Below are 24,423 nucleotides of genomic sequence, written 5' to 3' on the forward strand. Positions count from 1 at the left end.
CATCCACTATCTTGGTGATATGGTGGTGCTCCGCCCGGAATTTCAATCTCACTGCTGTCTGCCTGACCGCCTCCCCCCCCCACCCCCCCCCCCCCCCCCCCACGCCATATGCTCTGGCGACATGCCGACGTGAAATATAGTGTGTTTCAGATTCAGCTAATGTGTTGTATTCCAGTAACAGCTCATGTATGCAGCTAGAATGGAGGCTTTTGGTGTTCCGTGTATTGTTGTTCCACCTCCCCCAACGCTGCCTCCTTCTTCGAAAGCTGACCGCTGATGTCACGCAATATGCATGCTGTTGTGCTAATACAGACCCCCCCTCACAGTGGCCTTAAAGGCTATCCATAAGGTGGCAGCACTATTTACTGTACCTGCGCTCATTTCAAAGTAGTATGTTGTTGCCTTCCTAACAGTGTCCTCGTATATGGGATCTAGTAAGGCTTCTGCATTGAAGTGCCAGGTGAAGGGGCGGTGCGTGCTTGTGGGAATATTGAGGTCTAGTCGCACGGGGTTATGATAAGACAGAATGCCCGGGAGATGTGAGATGTCTGTGACCCACTCATTCACCCCCTCACTTAGTAACCAGCAATCCAGGCAGGACCAGCTGTTATGTGCTGGTGTGGCATGTGTGTCCCCCTTTATTGTGGCATTTCGTAAACGCCATGTATCTACAAGCCCCAATTCCACCATGGCGTCTTACGCATTGGGCAACTTTAACAGTGCATGCGCTAACTGAGTTAGATTTGTCCATATTACGGTCCAAGTGTGTGTTTAGATCACCGCCCCACAAGATGGCTGCCTCCAGCCAGGTGCGCAATACGCTGAGCAGTTGTAGAAATACTTGTGGCACATCAACTACAGGGCCATACATATTGACTATCGTAACCATTGATGCCCCCAGCTTACCATGCACCATAGCCCAACGCTCCTCATCGTCAGTATGGGTTATGATTGGTATACTTCTTTTCAGTAAAATGAGTACCCACCTAGCATACGAGGTGTACAATGAGGCCAGTTTATATCCCTCCCATTAAAGCACTATTTTAGTCTCAGCCGTTTTAGTCAAATGTGTCTCCTGTAGGAGAGCCAGTTGAACCCCGTGCCTGTCTAAGTAGGCAAACACTTGGCGAATCTTATTGGGCGTGTTTAACCCACGGATATTCCAGGTTAGGCAGGTGTATCTATCACCCATGGTTAGGTATGAGGAATCCAATCACAAACAAGGTGCACAGCAAGTTGTACTCTGGTACAGTGATATAATGACATGTTAACCAGCATAATGGTACACTCACATTGAACAATCTCCCATGTAAAACATAGAGCCTCCCACCCACTTCAGCATTCCCAATGTGCCAAAGCCATCTCCCAAACACCCATTTTTCCCCAAAGTGTTAGAAAAACTGTGTAACTTGATATGGGATATACCCATTGGGGGCCGCAGCGGAATGTCTAACTCCCAGATAAGGCCAGGAGGTAGCTGCCGAAGGCAAATCCAGACTCCTGCGAGTCCACATCCATCTTAGTAAAAGGACAACTTACAGTGGCATGTATCTAAGCATACATCAGATATGGCACACAACCAGTGCAACGGCAATCAATTACTTGGTGCTCCTCCCCCTCTGCAAAGGAGAAACAGTTATGTCCTGATTTCCATACATCTAAGGGTGCACTATGTATAAAGGAGCACCATGTCAGCGGGCAAACTATTCTATAAAATCACATTTACAGCCCACCACCTGTGCCCATCATGATATTCAGCTACTGAGTCTCAGTGAATCTATAGTATTACAATAGTGTACTTAGTAACATCAGGGCTCTAACAATAACCAACAGTGAAAAGTTCCGGGCATGGATCCAATTTATCAATCTTCATTATCGGATGTATCGGGGGAGGGTGTTTTTAATGGCAGAGAGACTTTGCAAAGTCCATCGCTAGCTTAGGGCTGGTAAAAATCTTAGCCTTGTCGTCCATACCAGTCTGTAGGCATGCTGGATACAGCATGGTGTAAGGGATATTTTCCTGAAGCAGCATTTTTTTCACAGTCTGAAATTCCTTCCGTGCAGATTGAACATTGGCCATGAAATCAGGGTAAAAGGATAAAGTATTCCCTTGGTAGGTGATGGTGCCTTTCTGCCGAGTGATGCGAAGGACTTTATCTCGATCCCTAAAGTGGAGTAACCTTGCAATAATGGGCCTAGGAGGAGCGCCCGGAATAGGGCGGGTCGCCAGAGAGCGATGAGCCCGTTCAACAGTAAGCAGAGCAGACAGATTTTCTGCACCACATATGTCACAAACCATGTTTTTCACATATGCTTCCAGCCGGCCTACATTTGTGGATTCTGTCAGGCACAAAATGCGCACGTTATTACGCCGTGGGCGCGCATCAAGGTCCTCGTTCTTGGCCTCAATAACTGCAAGAATTTTCTCGATATCGGTGGTCTTTGTGGTGATTTGTTGCAGCCCATCCTCAGTATTCGAGATGCGTTGTTCTGCCTCTCCAAGTCTCACTGCATGTTTATCCAGCTTAGCGAATATGTTGTCCATGCGACCATTGAGGGCCTCTATCTTACCATCTATGGACTGCAATCTGGCCTGGATGGCGGTCAGGGTCTGTTCCAAAGCAGTTGGGGGCGGAGAGGCGGAGTCCAGCTCACAGTCAGAAACCGCAGTGTGCGAAGATTTACCTAACTTGCGTATATCAAAATTGAGGCGCGGTTGATTTTATCTGGTTTGCCCATGTTAGCAGAATTATGATAGCGCCAGTGTCCGGCTTTCAAGTATTGACCCTTCGCTCTCCTGTCCCAAAAATACTTGTAAGGTCAGCTGCAGGCCCCCCTCGCACTAACAGGAGTAACAGGAGTGTCCACAAGGAGGAAGATGCTCACATTAGAACATTCATTTCTCCTCACCTCGCCAACCCTAGAGGAGCACTGTTCCTTATCAATTAGCACCACAGCACAATATGTAATGCAGTCTGCGCATAACCCTTCTTGTCCCCCGTAGAGGAAATTGTTTAGATGGCAGGCGCATCCGGATTCCCGCCTCCCAAGGATTGCAGATTAGCACCACGACTCCTCGAAAGCCTGCCCACACACTTCACGGCGGCAGCGCCAGAGCCTGCCAAGCAGTGGCTGTAGACACGGTAAGACCCCATCACACAATGTATTCCAGCGATTTCTGCTCCTCACAAGAGACCCCAGACACTCGAGTCAGGCGGGGGCACCAGAAGCATGCAGAGGCTGTGAGAAGTTGGCCTGATATATGATGTTCCCTAGTTCTAGTGACCACCTTGTATCAGTCCAAACAACCCTTATGGTGATTGGTTGTAAGTCAACCTTATAGACCAGCTATCCTAATGGTAGCATGGACAAAGCAGTCTTAGGCTAAACTCTTTTGGCATGTGAAGCCAGCTGTTTTACCACAATATAACCCCTTGAATACCAAGTGAAAGGACACCACACAGGTTGTTATGAAAATAAACAGTATATGTATTAATAACAACACCTCTGAACTCTTTATGAGGTCAGAGGGCTAAGCACATGACAATCTCTTACGAAAAATACTACAAGTCGCACAAAATTACAATGGTGCCCTAGGGGCACGACAAACCATATACTAAGTAAGTGGAATGTGAGAGTCAGTAAAAGGAATGGAGCTGTCCAGAGGCTGTAGGATCGATGGGACCACGCTATACTAACTTCAGGTAAGTAATAGGAGGCTCACACGCGAGATGCGTAACAACGTCTATGGACAGTACAGTTCAAGTTAAAGGTGAGTACGGACAATCCTGACTGGGTAGGACTAAATCGACTGTGGAACTGGACACTAGGACAGTTAAGCTACCCTTGAGCACCGAAATGCTCGTGTTACCTCACCCACGGGCCGCGGGTGCATAGGTGTCAGTGCGTCGGGTTCTCGCGTTGAAGTCAATGGAGCCTGAAAGAAAAGATGCTGCAGGCGACCAGGAGGAAGATGTCCGGTGCAATCCAAGGGTGGATTGTTGAAGAAGGAGACCTGAAAGCAGAGGGGACAATGTTCACAGTCACTAGCCAGTGACTGGAGTGGAACCAGGAAGGAACCAGATGTCGTCGTTGCGATCAGGTGAAGAGTGGACGCTTGACTCTGCAGCCACGTGGACCAGGAGGTGTCTTCGACGACCAGGATGGAGGCACGAGCTGTCCCACGCAGGCTCTCGCTGTCGGCGGTGTCGGATCCGGGATTGGACTCAACAGGCCTTGGCAAAGGCAACCCACGCGGTGAGTGAAGAAAGCGTCTGGTGCGGACTAGGAGAGTCCGGGGTGCCCCTCTTTTGGAAGGGAGCAAGGGCCAGTCTGGAGCAACCAGACCAGCAGCAAAGATTCAAAGGTTCGTTGTCTAGGAGGCCACTAGCCAGCCGGCAAGTGACCAGACAACGCGTTGAGCAGCAAACAAGCAGAAGGGCCCCACGCAGATCTCGTGGATGCTGGAGGGCTGATCTTCGGTGCAGGGGCTGCTCGGGGCTGGGGCTTCTCAATCCCCAAAGCACTTGGTCAAGTTTACCTCGGGAGTCGTGCTGGAAGCGAAGTGCAGGTTCGTTCAAGATGGCCGGTCCTACGTGTCTCGTCGCACCCACGGGTCTCAGCTTTGCTGTAGATGTAGGAAGAGGTCGGAGAGGTCTGGGAATCCGGGTCTCGTCGGGCTCTGAAGTCTGGATCCTCGAGGGAAGACGACAGAGTGAAGCCGCTGGACGCTTGATGGTGCCTGCAGTTGCAGGGTGGACACTCCTTGTCCACAAGGGAGATTCTTCAGTCTTCTGTGGAGCAGAACGTCGAAGGACAGAGTTTCTTCTTGTTGAATAGTTCAGGATAATCTAATTTGGAATGGGACCAGCTCCTACCTTTATTCTCCTAAAGGGGGCTGCACTACTGACTAGGTCCCTCCCCTGGGTGGGACCAGGAAGGGGGGTGGCTACACCCCCTATCCTTTGTCCGGTTTCCCGCCAGACCTGGGGCAGGGATGCCCCAGCAACTGGTTTGAACCGGTGTATGCACAGGGCACCTTGTGTGCCCCAGGCATGTCTCATTCCTTTCAGGCCTCCCTACCTCAATACACAAAATCCTGTCTGGGGTGGTACTAGCACCTCCCAAGGCAGGAAACCCTTTGTCCAAGCCATCCTCGCTGGAAGGACTCCCAGCAGCAGGAGGTCAGACTTGTGTCTGTGGTAGCAGCATCCATTTTGTGATGCTGAGGCTCGAGTTAACTTTAACCGGGGTTCACAGTTACATACATGTCGTGTCCCTCTAGAAGGGTGGAATGCTTCCCCCGTCGCCAGAATTGGCGAGGGGGTAGTATTCCAAATCGTATGACACCTTACTCGACATGTTTTGATAATGTTATACCAGAGTTAGCATTTAACCGCGAGGTTGATAATGCACTTAAGAGTATATGGTATAGCGTTATCATGGAACAGCTATTAGGACTTGGTTCCGCAAGCTGCAAACGGGCTCAGCTCATGCCAGAGCAAAATCTCACTTAATTCCAAGCACTCTGCCTTCAGGATTGATAAGGCCTTCCATAGGAGTGACTGATAGGAATATATGTGTCCATTTTAGGGTTAGATATAGGTATACTATATCCACAGCAAAGGGTGTTTACACCACCTTGCCCCAGCTGTCATGCAGCCAGTTGTGTCAGATTTAGATGGCCAGCCAGGGGTGGCATAATACATGCTTCAGCCCCTGGTAGGCCCTGGGTACACCTATGCTCTGGGTACAGGGACTGATAAGGTGGCTCAGTACCAATTGGTAAATGCACCTAAAGTACATGGATGTCAATTTAGAGAGAGAACAGCTAGGCTGTGGGTCTGATTAGCAGGCCCACAGCCAGGTAAAGTCGTAAACCAGTGAAGCAAAAAGCAAAAATCTGGGGTGACCATAGGATTGCAGACCCCCCTCTCCTACAGAGGCTATCAAGATCAATAGTAAGGCCTCCAGGTTCAGCAGCTATCTGGCGGTTCAAGGCCCGTTATTCAGTCCGCACAGGTAAGCACACCCCAGTTCTCATCCAGGGGATACTCATCAATAGTCATAATCTGTGAATAATCCCCGCCCATGTGCGTGATCCCGGAGCATATAGAAAATACATATAAATATATATGTATATATATATGTGAAAACATATATTTGCAGCCTAAAACATTTCCTAACTGGCAAAATTGCCACAAAATTACATAAATTAGCATACATACAGTAGTACTCTTCCAAACCCTAAGGAAGAAAGAGAGCAGAAAACATTTGTATACAACAATGCTTTATTGCCATAGGAAAAACCTGTAATTGCAGGCATTTGCCAGTAGGCTGCAGTAGAGTATAAAGCAAACAAAGAAAACTGACACCTTGCCTTTAAGGCATTACAGTAGGGGTACCGTGCCTTTAAGACCTGAAGGCAACCCCCTGCTCCCATGGTGCACCACAGGTGACAGTTGGGTCAGTTCTTTTTTCCGGCTCCTTCTGTGAGGATCCTGGAGCTTGAGCTCTTCAGTTTTCAACTGAAATTGTGTTTTTGAGAGAATTTTCTCTTATTATTCGACATTTTTTGGATAAATAAGGCTTCTGATTTATTTTTCTGTGGTAACCCACAAGAATTTCCTGTCAGAATGCCTGCTCTGTTCCGGAAATGTCCTTCTTGTGACAAAAAGATGGCTCTGACTGACCCACATTCTGTGTGTATTGTGTGCCTTCCATCTACACACAATCCTGTTCAGTGCCATCACTGTCAAAAGTTTAAAAGTCGAACTCTTCGCGACAGGGAGAAGATTCGACTTCATGCCATGCAGGAGATGGACAAAAGTCACCAGGTGGGTGCTTCTACAGCCCCCAGATCTTCTCCTACAAGCAAACACGGCCAAAAACGGCGTCATTCCGCTTCTCCTGTCCCCAGGAAGAGGAAGGTCGAAGAACTCCGTCAACATCGAGGTCGCCGTCGAAGAGGCCAAGATCATCTATACGACGTCGAAGATCTCCGCCGCAGTCAAGTAAGTCGGCGTTGAGGCGCCATACTTCGGGCTCGAAGTCCATGGCTGCTACCACATCTAAGTCTCCGTCGACGTCGAGGCTTCCGTCGACGTCGAGACACTCTCCGCCGTCCCGGAGGGGATCGGCGTCGAGAGCTGGGACGGCATCCAGGTCGCCGCCGGCTGGCGGGCCGCCGTCGAGAGGGACTGTCAGATCCCATCCTTCGACGTCAAGGAGGTCGACGCCGAGGCGACGCCAGGAAAAAGATAGTAAACTTATGGACTTGTTTGGTAGGAAGGTATGCAACACCTCCTCTTCATTTATGAAGGTGGCTAGCGCCTCTGCCTTGCTTGGAAGGTACGACAGGTCCCTTTGGGACTCCCTGACTCGCTTTACAGACAAGCTCCCCAAGTAAGATCGCCAAGACTTTCTGGAGATTATACAGGAGGGAGGCCTGGTAGCCAATCAAGTTATTAGCGCCGCAGTGGATGCCTCTGACCTTGCGGCCCATGGCTATTCAAATGGTATTTGTTCCCGTCGTTCGGCCTGGCTCCGCCTGACAGGGCTCAAACCAGACGCCCAGAAGAAGATTTTGAATTTGCCATTCAATGGGAAATCTCTGTTTGGTCCACACACGGACGACGAAATGTCCAAAATGAAAGTGGAAATGGACACCGTCAAAGCTGTGGGATTAGAAAAGCGCTAGGAATTCAAGAAACGCTTTTGCCAGGGAGACAGGAGGTCTTTCCAGCAGAGGGTTCAAACCCCTTTAGTGGCAATCCCAGTCTCAGCAGAAGACGCAGTTCCAGCAGCGTCGTCCTGGCAGAGGAAGAGGTGGCAATAACAAGCAGCAGTCTTCCTCCAAGCAACCTCCTAAGCCCTGAGCCATTGCTTCCTCCACGTCTGTTCGCCACTCCGGTGGGAGGGAGTGTTTCTCATCATCTGAAAGAGTGGAAATCCATTACAAAAGACAGATGGGTGCTGAATATTGTGTAGCATGGTTACTTGCTGAGGTTCAAATCTCCTCCTCCGCAAGTCCTCCTTCAGGCACTTCACCTCCCACGTTTCCAGAGTCAATTGCTACAAGACGAAGTCTCCGTCCTCCTGAAGAAGATGGCCATAGAGGAGGTTCCCTCCATTCACAAAAATCAAGGAGTGTACTCCCGGTATTTCTTGGTTAAAAAACGAGGAACTGCCAAGGAATACAGGCCCATTCTAGATCTTCGAATGCTAAACAAATTCATACGAAAAGAAAAGTTCTGCATGCTCGCCCTGCACCAGATCTTCCCGCATCTTCATCAGGGAGACTGGATGTGTGCCATCGACTTGCAGGACGCCTACTTCCACATACCAGTGTCAGTCAAGCATCGGAAGTTCCTAAGGTTTCAGATCGGACACCGTCACTACCAGTATCGAGTGCTGCCGTTTGGCCTGAAATCTGCACCTCGGACATTCTCCAAGTGCATGGCGGTGGTGGCTGCTTTTCTTCGCAAAAGAAAGATCTTCGTCTATCCATATCTAGACGTTTGGCTTCAAAACCATCTGTCGTTCTGCCTCAAACTGATGGACTCGTTGAGTCTTCAAGTCAATCTGAAAAAGTCAGTTCTCAACCCTTCCCAGCGGATCCACTAACTGGGTGCTTCTCTGGACTCACTACAGGCAAGCGTGTGTCCTTCGGAGGAGAGGTTGTCATCTATGCTCCTGAAGGGTCGCCTTCTTCTGGACAATCAGGCCCCCACAGCCAGACAAGTGTCCTCTCTTCTGGGATCGATGGCCTCGTGCATTTACATCGTGCCCAATGCTCGCCTTCACATGAGGCCTCTGCAACAAGCCCTCGAAGATCAGTGGTCTCAGAGATCGGATCAGTGGGAAGACCGGGTCTTGCTTCCTCAAGAAGCCAGGGACTCGATCAGATGGTGGTTAAAACGATCCATTTTCCTCCGGGGAGTGCCATTCCATCGTCCTCCTCCGTCCCAGTCAATTGTCACGGATGCCTCCCTTCAAGGCTGGGGCGCTCACATGGACCGACTCCAAGTTCAAGGCCTCTGGTCCGAGGTAGAGCAAGGCTACCATATCAACTTCCTGGAGTTTCGAGCAGTTCATCTGGCTCTCAAGTCTCTTTATCCTTCTCTGCGCACCAACTACCTCCAGGTTCAAACGGACAACACAACAACTATGTTCTATTTGAACAAACAGGGAGGCACGAGGTCAAGAGTCTTGTCTCTGGAAGCACAAGCCATCTGGCACTGGCTCCTAGCAACAGGCCTGTCCATCGTGGCAGTTCATCTACCAGGAATTCAAAACGTCCAAGCAGACTGCCTAAGCAGAATCTTCGTAGAAGCGCACGATTGGGTGCTCAACGAGGAAGTGGCGCAAGAGGTTTTTCGGTGCTGGGGCGTACCGGACGTAGATCTGTTCGCAGACGCGGCCAATGCAAAATGCATGCCCCTTCTTCGCGTCCAGGTTTCTCCAACAGGGATCACTGGGGAACGGTCTTTTGATCAGCTGGTCGCAGAGATTACTCTACGCCTTTCCTCCCCTGCCTCTGATCCCGGCGGTGAACCAGAAGTTCTACAGGACCAACACCAGAATGATCCTGATAGCACCAGAGTGGCCACGCCAGTGGTGGTACCCCGATCTTCTACAGATGTCGGAGGTTCCGCACCGGCGCCTACCATGCCGTCCAGACTTGTTGACCAAAGACCAGGGGAAGGTGTTTCACCCCAACCTTCATTCACTTCGCTTGACGGCATGGCTCCTGAGGTCATCCAGTATGGACATTTAGACCTCCCAGCAGACTGCATGACTATTCTTAAGGAATCAAAACGACCCTCCACTAGGAAGTCCTATGCTTTCAAGTGGAAGAGGTTCTTCTTATGGTGTCATGAGCACTCTCTTGACCCGATACATGGCCAAGAGCAGGTGATTCTTCCATATCTATTGCATTTAGCGAGATCAGGCTTGAAATACCACTCCATCAGGGTTCATTTAGCTGCAATCACAGCATATAGGAAGTCTCCTAATCAGACATCTTTCTTCCTTATGCCTGTAGTTAAAGATTTCCTAGAAGGTCTTAAGAAAGTCTTCCCACCGGTGAGGTCCCCCTCCCCTCCCTGGGAGCTTAATATCGTCCTGACTAAGCTGATGAGTGCTCCTTTTGAGCCTATACATAAGGCCTCTTTGCAGCACTTGACCTGGAAAGCTGCTTTTTTAGTGGCGATTACCTCTGCCCGTAGGGTCAGCGAAATCCAGGCCTTGTGTTGTAAGGAGCCTTACACAGTTTTTCATGCCAACAGGGTGGTCTTAAGAACGCACCCAAGTTTCCTGCCTAAGGTAGTTTCAGACTTTCATATCAACCAATCTATTACGTTACCTACCTTTTTTCCTAATCCTTCCACTCCCCCGGAGAGGTCATTACACTCCCTAGATCTCCGGAGGGTCCTGAAGTTCTACTTCTCAAAAACCCTGCCTCTTAGGAAGTCTGACCGGCTTTTTGTTAATTATGGCAGTACAAATACTGGCCTGTCAGCTTCCAAAAGGTCCATTTCTCGCTGGATTGTCTCCTGTATAGCTTTAGCTTATCAACTAGCTAACAAGACCGTGCAGGGTAAACCACATGCACATTCTACTAGAGGGAAAGCTTCCACTACAGCTCTCCTTCGTAGTGTTCCTATTTCTGAAATTTGTAAAGCGGCAACTTGGCGGTCTGTCCATACCTTTACCCGCCATTATTGCCTGGACTCAGATACTCAGGCCGATGCCAGAGTAGGGCAGGCCTCGTTAAGGAACTTATTTGCATAAGATGTATTTGCAATATATGTCTTAGTCATTCTGTGAAGTTTTTATACTTCTTGCTCGTCCGCGAGACTTTGGGTATGAGCTTGCTAATCTATTCATAGATTATGACTATTGATGAGTATCCCCTGGATGAGAAGGATTAGTTACTTACCTGTAATCCTAGTTCTCATCCAGGGGTATACTCATCAAAGTCATAAGCTCCCGCCCACCTCCCCGGACGAGCAGAGTTACACAGTTATGAGATGTTTTATTGTGGATCTCCTCAGGTGTTATGCACCTCCAAAAAGAACTGACCCAACTGTCACCTGTGGTGCACCATGGGAGCAGGGGGTTGCCTTCAGGTCTTAAAGGCACGGTACCCCTACTCTAATGCCTTACAGGCAAGGTGTCAGTTTTCTTTGTTTGCTTTATACTCTACTGCAGCCTACTGGCAAATGCCTGCAATTACAGGTTTTTCCTATGGCAATAAAGCATTGTTGTATACAAATGTTTTCTGCTCTCTTTCTTCCTTAGGGTTTGGAAGAGTACTACTGTATGTATGCTAATTTATGTAATTTTGCGGCAATTTTGCCAGTTAGGAAATGTTTTAGGCTGCAAATATATGTTTTCACATATATATATACATACATATTTATATGTATTTTCTATATGCTCCGGGATCCCGCACATGGGCGGGGATTATTCATAGATTATGACTTTGATGAGTATACCCCTGGATGACAACTAGGATTACAGGTAAGTAACTAATCCGTATTCACCGCTGTCCGGGCCAGCGTCGCGTTAGCCCAGCACTTTATGTAGTCCCCCGTATATGCGCTCCAGCGCAGCCCATCAGGGCAGAAGGGCAGCCCCACAGATTCGACAGCAGCAGTCTGGGATAGAACGTCAGGCCCTGCCCTCGCAGCGCACCCAGGACCCACCTCTGGCCGGCAGCGATTTGTTTCCGAGGTCCGGCACCCGCAGCGCCACGCAGACAGGGGCCACACACAGTCCGGGTCTCAAGCCGGGCGAGGCCCAGCATCCGTTCGGCGCCTGGACTGGAGCCGCGAGCCGAGCCCAGTGCCGTGCGCAGCCCCGTCCACCGCAGGGTCCCTTGGCGACCACAGCAGACCAGAGCGTCTCTCGGCAACAAGGGTATCAGAATTCCCCCATCAATCCCGGTACCTCCAGTCACAGGCAATTACGTGTTGAGCCGTGGGGGCACTGGAACAGCACAGGACACTCAAAGTCCCAAACGCAGGCACCGAGCCTCAAACAGCCGCCACGTTGCCTCCAGGCCCATGCGGCTGAGGGCACCCACGTATGCAGCAGGACATCCAACGGCGGTCAAATTCCCGAAATCAGTTATGTTGTGCACAGCGACTTGCCATCATGTAGAAAAAGGTGTAGATGGCACCAACAGGAGCAGGATAACTTCAGGATATTGTCGATGGCCGGCAGAGCTGCATCACTGTGCAGCTATCATGCCGTATGCCACGCCCCGCCTCTTCCCTTAGACACTCTAAAGCCTAGTATATATATGAATTGCTCCTCTAGAAATCCTGGCCCTATTCTTCGCCTTAATTTTGATTTTCAAAATCCAGACGAGCCTGCCTTGAGGGAGGTGGTCATACCTGCCTGAGCTAATTCATATTGGCAACTGTTGGTAGTTGTCCTTAAGTTCAGTAAGGATGTAAGGGAAACTACTCATTATTGTGCTAAATAAAACACATTATTATGCAGATTCAATGCACCTCCTACTTTCCAACCCAAGTGTCTCTTTGCATAATTCACTGCATCATATCCATAGTTATGGGAAAGTTTCAGGATATAAATTAAATATACAGACGTCTGAGGCGCTTCTAATCTCCGGTTCATGTCTTAGCCCTGTTGCAGCTGGTACAGGTATGCAAATGATCTTACTCTAGTTTTATCAGGTATGAAAATCGGTATGGAAATTCTTAAAATTTCATTTAATACCTTCAAAGAAGTTCCCTATAAAATTAGGGATGGCTGTGTTTATGGTTATTCTCTGATTGGGGTGTTGATGGTAAAATTAGCATTATTAAAAGGAGCTTGTTTCCAAAGCTCATATAGTCGAAAGAGTTGTAAAATACGAACATATGTTTTTCATCAGTGTAACTTCTGAATTCGAAATAAACTACTTGAAATTAGCTTATCAGTTTTTTGATATCTCAGATTCATATCTATATAACCAAGGTACAGTTAAATGTTTTGCCAGTCCTGCCCGAGGATTGTAAGCCTTCTAAAGAGTTGCTCAGAAAGAAGGTCTTCTATTACAATAGTAGCTGGGTTTCTAAAGCAAATATATGTTTCTCATTTTTTTTTTATTGTTTCATTAAAGTTTGAGAAACAAAACAGTTTATAAACAGTCTGTATACATTTTTGGTAATCTGATACAGGTGTCCAATACAGTGTATAATGTGATTATGTACAATATACAATCATATATAAAAGAAAAAGGTTATAGCTCAGCCATCACTGAGGATAATACACAGTCCAATATACTGTGAAGTTGAGGAAACAAATGTAAATGGAGGGGGGAGAAATCAAAAGGATATTTTAGGTAATAGGGTCTCAATCAGTACTAATATATGGAATCATGTATAACAGTAATACAGCCTCTCAATCTAAATCGCATGAGGTTAGAAAGAAAGGGTATAACTCCAGTCCATTAAAGTACTGCTGGCTTAGTGACAGACCCTGGAATAGGTATAAACATTGCCTTCTGTCTGATCACTGTGCGAGTTAAGGTTTCAATGCACACTAATAACCAAGTATGTTGCAGCCATGTATTAATGTATGCAAATATATGTTTCTCATGTGCCAAGTTTTCCAAGATACTGAAAACCACCCAAGCATTTTTATTTGTAGAAATAGCTTCTAACTCCCAGCTAAAACTTATCTAAAGAACAGATGGCAGGATCTTCTCACTGAGGATCTGCTGGATGTCCTTGCGGGGAAGATATTATTCATACATACAAAACTGGCCTCCTTACTCTCCCAAAATGCTGCGTTTACTTGCCAGATTTTTAAAGCACGGTTGATCTACTAGGACATGTGCAAAGTTGCAGTCCTGAGCGTTATAACTTCTGACCCTACTAGAGCCATAAAAATTAGCAAGTATACTCTGTGCCCAGAAACATATCAGTATATGAACATGATACAAGCAAGATTTGTTTCCACAATGGACATGGAGGCTACCACAGCTGTTCTCCAGAGAATTAAGGAATTTATGTTAAAGCAAAATGGTCAGTCTTGCTTTAATATGTATACTTGCAATCTACCTCGTTTGAAGTGAGATCTTTTTTCCTATTTCTACAGTCCAGTCTTCTAACTGGCTAAATAGAAAGTGCTTTCAAAACCATTCAAAGTATTAATAATATGCATGGGAGAACACTTATTTACATTAAACCCACATTTTATTGAATTGGTGGGTAATGTGATGAGTTAAGGAGGCAGTCAAATAGGCAATTCTGATATTCAAAGTAGATTAGAGCATGAGTCATAGCTTGGTTATCGGGAATGACGGTATGCCTCATACACCAGAATTATGAAATAATGTTATCTTTTTTTGTTGGTTCTAGACAAACTTTTTTAGCAAACAAAAATTATTCTGAAGATTCCCATTTACATCTATTATATTTCAGAGCCCTGCTCTACTTTTTATCTCTTCATTGCTTTTTATTTCATGACTTAATGTTAACAGATTTTTTCTTTATTTATAATGATATTATAGTTGTTTGCTTACTCTGTATTTAAATTTTTCTAAAAAGTAATTTATTGTTTGTTGGTCCTTTGTGTTCCAGAGAGTCTTTTCCTAATGATCTTCAGTTTAATATTCTTATGAGATTTACTGTAGACCAGACCCAGACGCCAAATCTCAAGGTAAAATTGTATTTTTTTAAGATGGGTTTTGCTAAATGTGAATATTTGATTCTTAATTGCGTAAGAATTTTCAAAGATTGGACTTTTTTTTTGTGAACTTTCAGACAGTCAACCCAGCGCTGCAGGACCAGCTTCGCTCTTTTTGGAGCACAAAGGTTTTTTCGCCTGCCTTTATTGCTTTTTAACCTCTCTTTAAGAATTCTCTTTGATTGTTCATCCAATTCTTATTTTCTTGTGTGACCTCAGATGCCACTACTAACTCTTTGCAAGAGGCTTGTACGCATGTGTACGTTAAGTTGGCTGTTTGTCCTTACTCAGTTTGAAAGACATCTTTGCAGGTGAATGCCACAAAGAGAAGAGAAACACTTGGGGATTCTAACACCAAGCTCGAATTGCAAACTCACCCTCTTCTGTTCCTCCTAACTTTCTTCTTTGGGTTTGGTGCGTCTGTCAAATAATTGGCTGTTGTTGGGGGCTAACTTATCTTTTGTTTCTTAAAGATTGCGGTTTCAAGAAATTTTACTAATTAAAAATATTGTCTACATAATAAAAATTGTTTTTTGTTATGGTTGCAGTGTATACATTGTAACTTCAGTGTTGTCACAACTATTTTAAGTGTGACCTGGCAATATTTCTTCTCCTATAATAGTAATGGCGGATTAAAAGTCCCCCTACTAGAGGGGTGGTGAAAAATGTAATATTTGTTTGTTTAAAGTACATAAATACAGAAAATAAATAAAATGGTACTTACCATGGTTTCCAAAGACACGTCCTACTCACTCCTGTCGTCGTCTTCTCCTGACGTCACTTCCAGCTAGGCTTAAACAATCCTGGTGCTGCATGAAAGCAGTGCCTGGATTGGCGGGGACAGCCTCTCTCGCTGCTCCTGAGGACACTGGAGGCTTGTGTAGGCTCTTAACCCGGCTCTTTAAGACAGCTGGGTTGAGAGGGTTAAAATGCATGTCAGGCTGGCTGTCGCAAGACAAGCGGCCAAAGGGACATGCGCACCATAAACTAGTGCACAGTCAGGCACCCCACTACTGCTGCCACTCAGCAGGCCCTGCCCAGTCCTGACACTCGGTTCAAGACGGGTTGGCAAAAAATAAAATGGTAATGAATTAACTTAATTACCATTTTATTTTTCGTCTCTGGGGCAATTAAGTGGGGTAATGCTCCTCTGCTCAATCGGAGGAGCCGACCCTACTTAAAAGTATGCAGACAGCTGCTCAATTTGTTAAATTAGTAATTTGGCCATTAGGCCCTATTATGGATGAATAATTTTAAAGATAATTTGAATAAATCATTGCACACAAATAGAAAGTTGGAAATGTTTTAATGTGGAGCTAATTTGAACTTAAAAACGTTCTATTATTTACTTTATGTTGTATATTTTTTCTAGATAGGGTTTTAATAAAGCACCCTTTGTTGTTACGGCTATAGCCTGTTAATTGTGTTGCAATTATGGGTATGAGCTGATGACTTGAGTGCATAATACAAATAAAAAGCATTCACAATCTTATAACCAGCAGCATCAGAACAACACCAATATTAGCACCCTCCACACAAAGATGCTCACACTCCAATTGTCCCTTTTTGGTTCATATTCCTTCATTTTCACTCTACTTGGAAAGCTTTATAGTTCTGGGAGCTCTAGTGAGGATTTTAATGAGCTGCTGTCCTTAAATTAGGTTTCTCCTTGAATCCTAAGTTCACATTTCAGTGTAATTCCTGTAACTCAAACCAACCAGCGATTATCTTGATTCTGTGTATATTTAAATTGGGCTTATTAACTTTTAAACCTAACACATGTAGGTTGGTTACCCTCCTGGCTCCAGACAAGACGAAATCTGGAGCCTCATAATGGCTGCTGGAAAAGAAGTGAAGTCTGCTGGAATACCCCGCCACTATGCCCTAACCAGCCTTTAGTGTAGCATTTCAAAATGTTTAATTTATAGCTGTCTTTCCATAGCAGAAAAAAACTTGGTGGTCCTGGGGAAACAGGAACAAAAGAGTAAATAAGTTGGCCCTTTCATTCTGAGGATGGTGAGTAAACAGCCATACTGGAATCCCAGCATCATGACTGTGTAGTTCATCGTACCACCCTGCGATGTTGATGAGTGCTTAAGAGAGCCTTTGTCTCCCCTTTGCTCTATAATGCTTGACTACAGTACTCTGTTGACCTCCTGAGAGGACACAGGGCTATGGTGTTTGGTGCACCTCTTCAAGTACTACAGAGGTCCCACTTATCTTCATGCCTAAGTGTTCTTAAACTGCTGATGCTTTGTTTAAAGGTCAGCGCTCTCCCCTTAGCCTAGTTGCAGACGCCAGACAGTCACAGAGTTCAGAGAGGATAGAAGCAGACATGTAACTGTGGCACTTGTGTATGAATTCCATTACAATCTATAGGAAGAAGGCCACTGACCTCTATTATAGCCCACATAAGTTCCGCCAAGAATAAGAAGCTTGACCCTGTGGTCAAGGGTGTATGGTGCCTGTGATAATATGAATGAGAAGCCATGGTGATGAAGAAAGGTGGGTCCCTAGCATTTAGCTGGGCCTCACTCATCCATACCCAAAACTCAACACTCATATGAAGTGGGATGGCCATCCTGCAAGATAGGAGCAAAACCATACTCATGTGAAAAGAACTAGCGTTTAGGCTAACTTCGAATGAACACCGCCACTTTCACCCATACTACACGGCGGGTCACCATTACGTACCACGTGAGTCTTGGTTGAGTTCACGGTCTTTTACTTTGTTAACCCTCGAGTCATCATTGCTCGCAAGCCGTTTCTGATTGCCGAAGGACCTGTTTTGCAAATTGCCTGCCCATTATACGGACACTAAGGATTGTGTGCTAAAGCAGACGGAGTTGGGACGACCAGGGGCTCATCTCCTTTCCTCGCAGGGGCCGGGACTGCGAGACCCAGCATCCCTAGCGCTCTAAAATGTAAAATGTCATGGTACTTATAGAGCGCACTGTCACCAGACGGTCACCTTGCGGCGTCGCCTATGCGGTTTCCTGGCGCTGATACTCATACCGCTGTGGAACCCCTCCTGGCTTTCCCTGTGAAGTGTCCACTCCTGGGTACCCCCAGGGTGAAGCCAGGCATCCTTAGCGCTGTTGGGGCCGGTGTGGAGGCTAAGCAAGCTATTGCCCAGAGTTGCAGCGTGGGGCCCGTGATTAGAATAGGCACCGAGGCGAGAATTAACAGGTCTGAGGAAATTGAGCCCGAAACCCCCCCGAGGCGGGAATCGAACCCTGGTCCCTAGCCAGAACTCTGCATCAGGGTCTGCCGCTCTAACCATTGAGCCACACTCCTCCACACTAGCAACACAGCGCAGCTGGAGTCTCTTCCCGCCCCCTGCCTTACTGCAAGAGTATATACGGCTCGCGGCCCCCGCTTGGCGGGAGCCGCTCACAAGCCGTTTCTGATTGCCGAAGGACCTGTTTTGCAAATTGCCTGCCCACTATACGGACACTAAGGATTGTGTGCTAAAGCAGACGGAGTTGGGACGACCAGGGGCTCATCTCCTTTCCTCGCAGGGGCCGGGACTGCAAGACCCAGCATCCCTAGCGCTCTACCAACACAGCGCAGCTGGAGTCTCTTCCCGCCCCCTGCTACTTCTACTTAATCCCGGGCTGACACGCGGGACGGAGCTCGGGGCGAAGCCCGGGCAAAGGGCGGGCCGTTTGAGGCCGTTCGAGTCCGGCAGAGACCGGGACCGGGCTACCCCCCTTGGTCTTAGTACCACGTACATATTCCCAATCCATCCACCATGTCTTCTGATCATCGGACTATGGCCGCAAGAGAGACTAGGAGCAAGACCATGTTAGCCGCTGGAGCGGCAAAAGGTACTTTGGACACTTACTTTGCAAAAGCGGGTTCCCTCCTTATTGATGAAATTACCATCCTCGAAAGGCGCATATCGCAAGAAATTGATTGGGTAAGGAGATCCTCTATGGGTCCCCTAGCGCACGCAACTACCCCAGAAAAGAGTCTAGCTTGTGTATCGACAGACTTTGGGAATAGGGGGGCCAGCGGCACGCCTGATATACCTGATCTAACTAATTCTACCCTTCATAATACTGATATTGATACTAGCGCCCCCAAAGAGCTAAGCCTTCTACCTCTACCCCAGCCCCCTCCACCACCCACTAATGCTATAGCCATTATGGCTTGTACAGATGGCACTCCCCTTGGAACCATTCATCCTACCCAGGGGGAAAGGGAAGGAGCTATCCCAAAAAGAAAAAGAGCTGCACATAATACTGGGGGGCGAAAGGCCAAGGCTGCGAAGTATAACTCTAGGGTGGAGGGTCACAAACTAGGAGTATCTGGTAAGGGTTCTACCACTCCGCAAATACACACGCCATTACCTACTCAATCACTAGAACAGTCACCTCCACGCCCCAGTGTAATCGTAGGGGATGAGGACATTACACTCTCTGATATAGGTGTCCTTCTAAGGTCTATGTTACACCCATTTGAACTACGCCTTTCTAAGATCGAAGCTAGCTTAGCGTCTATTGAAAAGACAACGGTGTTCTTAGCTGATAGTCTTAAAAAAGACAATAAAGCGCCCAGAGGTGGGGGGGAGCTTAGAAATAAGAAGGCTACACCAGCGTCTTTAGCGAAGGAAGCTGGTCCAGCCTCTAAGCCTACGCAACTTCAACAGCCTCTATCTCACACCCATAACCAATAAGGTGACCACTCGAGCCCCAACTCTCAGCCTACCTGAGAGGACAGCTGAAGCTGTACAGGGCGGGCAGGGCAATATTAAAAAATATAGGCCAATGAACCTACCACCAGAGGCGAGCCCATACACTGTTATTTTGGCTGGTGTCCCAGAGCTAAAACCATTTACCAAAGAACCCGTCGCAGCCTTGCAAAATAAGGTGGTGAACTGGCTCTCCATTAATAGGCCCCTCCCACAAGGAATAACTAGTGAGGTCCTTATGGTAAGAAGAGTACCATGGTTAGGCAACACCAGGAAATCCATCAATGGAGATTGTGTCCTAATTAATTTTAGGGACCCCATGACCGTTTCACACATATGCGGCTGGTCGTATCCCGAACCAGGGACTTCCATCATGCCCTTACCTCTGTCATTCTTCTATCCACCATTGAGACATGTGCAAGCAGAGGAGGGATGGGAACAGTCCATAGGAGGGAGGGAAGATGGGGTGAAAGAGCAAGAGGAGCCCTCTTCGCTCCTAGAGCTCAGCAGCCTGCTTATTTTCCAACTTTTAACAGGTACAGCACCCTGGACATGGTAGACTGACAGAGTGGACATGGGAGGGGGGAGGCCACAAGTGATCATAGGGTCTCCCTACCTACACAATGCACTCCTAACTTAAGGGGAAAGGCCCCCCGTAAGGAGCATCACATCAGTGGAGAGGTAAACAAAATCCTTGCCGGGACCATACCAGCTCTGAAACATGCAATAGTTGTTCAGAGGGAAAATTCCGACAACAATACATTAGTGACGACCGAACCCAATTCGGGCTCTTCTCCTTCTCCAATCCCGAGCCTCATCCCTCCCTTCCTAAAGATAATATCTTGGAATGTGGCAGGTTTGGGAAACAAATTGATTTGCCCGGATTGGAGTTCATTCGTCAAGGGCAAAGACATATGTATGTTTCAAGAAACCTGGGCGAGAGAGGATGTCTCCCACACAGGATTTGCAGCATTCGCAAAGCCTCCAAAGTGGGGGGGAAGAGGGCGCCCCTCGGGAGGTCTAGCAACATGGGTGGCTGTAGACTTGGGATGCATGGCAACATTATTTCCCCTAGCCACAGAGGACATCCTAGGCGTTATGCTGGTGTGGCCAAACTCGAGCAGACTCTTGTTGATAAATGTTTACTCTAGGCCGGTGGGCATTTCACAAGAATCTCGTACCATTGAGGAGCTATCGACAGCCCTAAACGAAATTCCTGAGGGTACCCCCTTCCTGATAGGAGGGGATCTGAACTGCCATTTTGAACCGCTTTCTGGTTTATTAGATGGATTGTCCCAGGAGGAGGATGCTTTATGGTTAGTACCCCAATCGGCAGCGCCCGCCCCTAGAGCATGGACCCCACTGGCCGTCCAAATCACATCCCTAACTCTGAAACATGGCGTGCGGGCCTGTAATTGACGCACAAATTCTGACATCCCCCCCAAATGCACATATAACAAGAAGGGCAGGGAGTCCAGACTCGATTACATTCTGGTTCCACTTGCATTGTGGTCGCATATTATTGACTTCCGGGTGATCGCTAGGGAGGACAGCGACCACGATGCACTGGAACTAGAGTATTCCCACCCTTGTTTAGAGGTTAGGGGGGCAGAGGCCTCTGCGCAAGGGCTTGTGTTAACCAACAATAGACGTAGGATAAGGTGGGAGAAATTGGCCTCTAGTCCAGAAAAGTTAGGAGAGCTATATGCCCGGGTCATCCCCATACTTGAAATGGCGAGTGCAGTTGTGGAACAAACCAGCATTCAGGGCGCAAACAAAAAACTGTGGCTGCTGCACGAAGACCTAATCAAGTCTGTGGCCGAAGTCCTCTTCTCGGCTGTAAAAAGTGGCAGCGGCCGACACATCCGCCGCTCTTGGTATAACACTGCATGCCGCAAGGCAAAAACCGATTTGTTAATCTCGATTAAGGAAGGGAAGGATAAAGATAAGATCAGAGCCACGAGAAAGGCTTATAAGTGTCTGATTGCCCACGCCAAGAGAGAGTGAGAGCAGGACAAATGGGAAAATCTCACCGTTTCCTTAGCTGTCAGGGATTCCCGCAAATTTTGGCTTATTGTGAATACAGGGTCTGAGGAGCTAGCCTCGGCTATAGAACCTAACATCGCTCCCAAGGCTTGGCAAGACCATTTCCAATCCCTGTATAGGGCAGTTGACGGGGCCCTACCTGGTCCCTTTTTGTCCCCCAGCGATTGTTCCGAAGGGGACCCCTTCACAGACTTGGAGGTAAGAGTAGCGATTGCTCGGATGGCATCAGGTAAAGCACCTGGCCTTGATGGTTTACCGGGCGACCTATTCAGGCAGGAACCCGATGTATGGGTTCCATATTTAATGACGATCTTTAACGCAATCTTGAGGGGCATGGATGTACCAGGTACTTGGCTGGGCGCAGAGATTGTCCCAATATACAAGAAGGGATCGCCTCTGCTCCCAGCCAACTACAGACCTATCAGTCTTTTCGATGTTTCTCAGAAATGATTCGGTAGACTGATACTTGACCGCCTCCAAAACTGGATCGATGAATTCGCCATCCTAAGTCCCCTTCAGGCCGGTTTCAACTACGGACCAGATCTTCCGTCTGAACCTCCTATTCTGGAAGACTGCGAGAATCGAGGGCGGCAGCTTGTACACGGTTTTCGTGGACTTGCGAGCAGCCTTCGAACTAGTCCCTAGAGATAAATTATGGTCCGTTCTAGCCGACCTTGGTATCCCGGCTGATATCTTGTCAATTCTGATAAGATTACACCAGGGGAACTTTGCCAGGGTCAGGTGCGGCAGAGGGGGGGCACTCTCAGGAAGATTCCCCGTTGACAGGGGGGTAAGGCAGGGCTGTGTACTCGCGCCGACCTTGTTCTGCCTCTTTGTCAACGGGGTAATCGACCACCTGAACAGGCTCAGTGACATTGATGCCCCTAAGCTCAATGGCAACCGGGTGCCCGCTATTATGTTTGCGGACGACACCCTGCTGCTGTCCAAGTCCTCTATGGGTATTCAACGGGTACTAGACGGGTTCTCGACCTTTTGTGTCGAGCGCGGGCTGGAGATCAACGCACTAAAAACCAAATATATGATCCTCAACCCGTTCGAATCCCACCATAGGGCCCCTAAGACTCGAGAGGGTCTTCATCTTTGAATACTTGGGGCTAACAATTAATCAGAACATGACGTGGGACTCTCACTGACTTAAGGCAACCATGAAATTGGCCCAGCTAACGGGTGGTATCTGCAGGATGGCAAGTGGGTTGACTTACAAGCCTTTCGGCCCCCTCCTCCAAATTTACAAAATGCAGGCAAGAGGGGCAGTTACCTATGGTGGAGAATTATGGGGTCATACAACTGCCCAGAATTTACAGATTAGCGAAAACAATGTTATCAGGCAGCTGGCAGCCCTACCACCTAGTACTCCACTGCTTCCGATGAGATTAGATCTGGGTCTAAGACCTATAACAGAAGTACTGGGACTCAAACCTTTAACTTTTTGGCGCAAAATCTGGACCCAGCCAGAATGATCTAATTATAGGTCTGAGCTTGAAGAGATCTTGCGCCTACCTAACGTTGGACAAATTCCATGGTTGAGATATATCAGACAAATTTGTGAGACACTGGGAAGACCGGAACTGTGGTTAGATCCTGGAAAAGCATGCAGCAGGATCCCACGTAAATGTATTTCCAGGATGTTCTACGAGCACAAATTATCTGTCTTAACTGAGAGCTCACGTGAGGGATCTTTAACTAATCTGTTCATTAAAATCAAAGACTCATACCACCGAGAGTCTGTTCTTGATAGCATTAGCCCTGCCCTTACTAGGAAATTATTCATGCAGTGGCGTTATGGATCTCTCCCTATTAGGGCATTCACGGACCGCTGGGCAAAATCTCATTCTACTTCACAGTGCCCAGCATACTCTTTTCCCCGAGAAACTGATTTGCATATTGTATTTTTTTGCCCAGTTTACCATAGACCGAGGAATTACTGGCTTGTCCCACTTCTTAAAAACCTTGGCTTTAGGAACTGTTATCTAGCCTATAGAATACTAAAGACAGATTTATCTCCTCCAATCGTGTTTGCAGTGGCAAAATTTTTAACTGCAATGTAGCACATTCGTAAACAGTATATTTAGCTATTAATAGGACAATGAATTATATCTGATGATTTTAAAATTCTTGTATTTGAATTCATTACAATAGATCAATTGTACTGCTTTTATATTTCTTATACTGAACATTGCTTTTTTGTGTGTTAAATTGCTTTACACTTTTATGATCTACATTGATCGAAATAAAGACCAAATGAATGAAAAGAACTACAGTTGGTCAGAAAGATAAATGCTCTGTAGTCTGGAGAAAGGTCAGTACGTTGTTGGAGAATCCATACTCAATTTAAAACTGAAACGCTAATGCTAACACAAGAAAAAGAGTTAAGTAATAATATAATGAAGGATCTTCCCGGTTATGAATTTTAAAATCACCTTTGCAGACTTCTTCGAGAAAGAAAATAAATGATTCTACATTCAAGAAAACAACACCCTAATTAGTGCAAATAGGAAAGTTCCCTGTTCATATCTGCGTCCATTCTGATAAAAGTGTCATTCTAAAGATGCTACTGACATTGCATAATACATGATTAAACTGATACATTTTCTTCGTGGGTGGTAACATCAATGAGATTTGATAACACCTATGGTGTTGTAACATCAATGAGATTTGGTAACACCTGTGGTGGGGAGATAAGGCTACAACACACAAGAAAACCATTAAAACCATTAAAATTGCTCAGTTCTTTCCCCTCATAATATTCCAGTCTCCACTACAATACAACACAATGAATGTGCCAGAATGAAGGGGGCACTTTAGGCCTGACCAAAGTGGATCTAGTCGATTGTTTGGCATAGGTGCTTGACAAAATGAATCATGATCACTAAGGCTTCAACTGCAACAAGTCATGATGAATAAACAAGGTGACGTAACAAAAAAAGAAAATGTGCTGGATAAGAAAGCGCTAA

General features: G+C 47.0%; 1 protein-coding gene across 26 annotated transcripts in view; it reads left to right on the top strand.

Moving 5' to 3' along the window:
- The window catches only part of CLASP2 (cytoplasmic linker associated protein 2), a 2,039,150-nt gene that overhangs the window by 1,632,298 nt on the left and 382,429 nt on the right, over positions 1–24,423 (top strand). For 13 of the 26 annotated variants that reach the window (XM_078688301.1, XM_078688302.1, XM_078688305.1 and 10 more), the window contains 2 exons: positions 14,601–14,679; positions 14,784–14,834. In XM_078688301.1, coding sequence (XP_078544427.1) covers positions 14,601–14,679; positions 14,784–14,834 — 130 coding nt within the window. The remainder of the gene's footprint in view (positions 1–14,600; positions 14,680–14,783; positions 14,835–24,423) is intronic. The other 13 variants (XM_078688307.1, XM_078688308.1, XM_078688328.1 and 10 more) reach the window with 1 other exon arrangement.

Source organism: Lissotriton helveticus, chromosome 4_1 (genome assembly GCF_964261635.1).
Source record: "Lissotriton helveticus chromosome 4_1, aLisHel1.1, whole genome shotgun sequence".
In the NCBI taxonomy this organism is placed as follows: domain Eukaryota; kingdom Metazoa; phylum Chordata; class Amphibia; order Caudata; family Salamandridae; genus Lissotriton; species Lissotriton helveticus.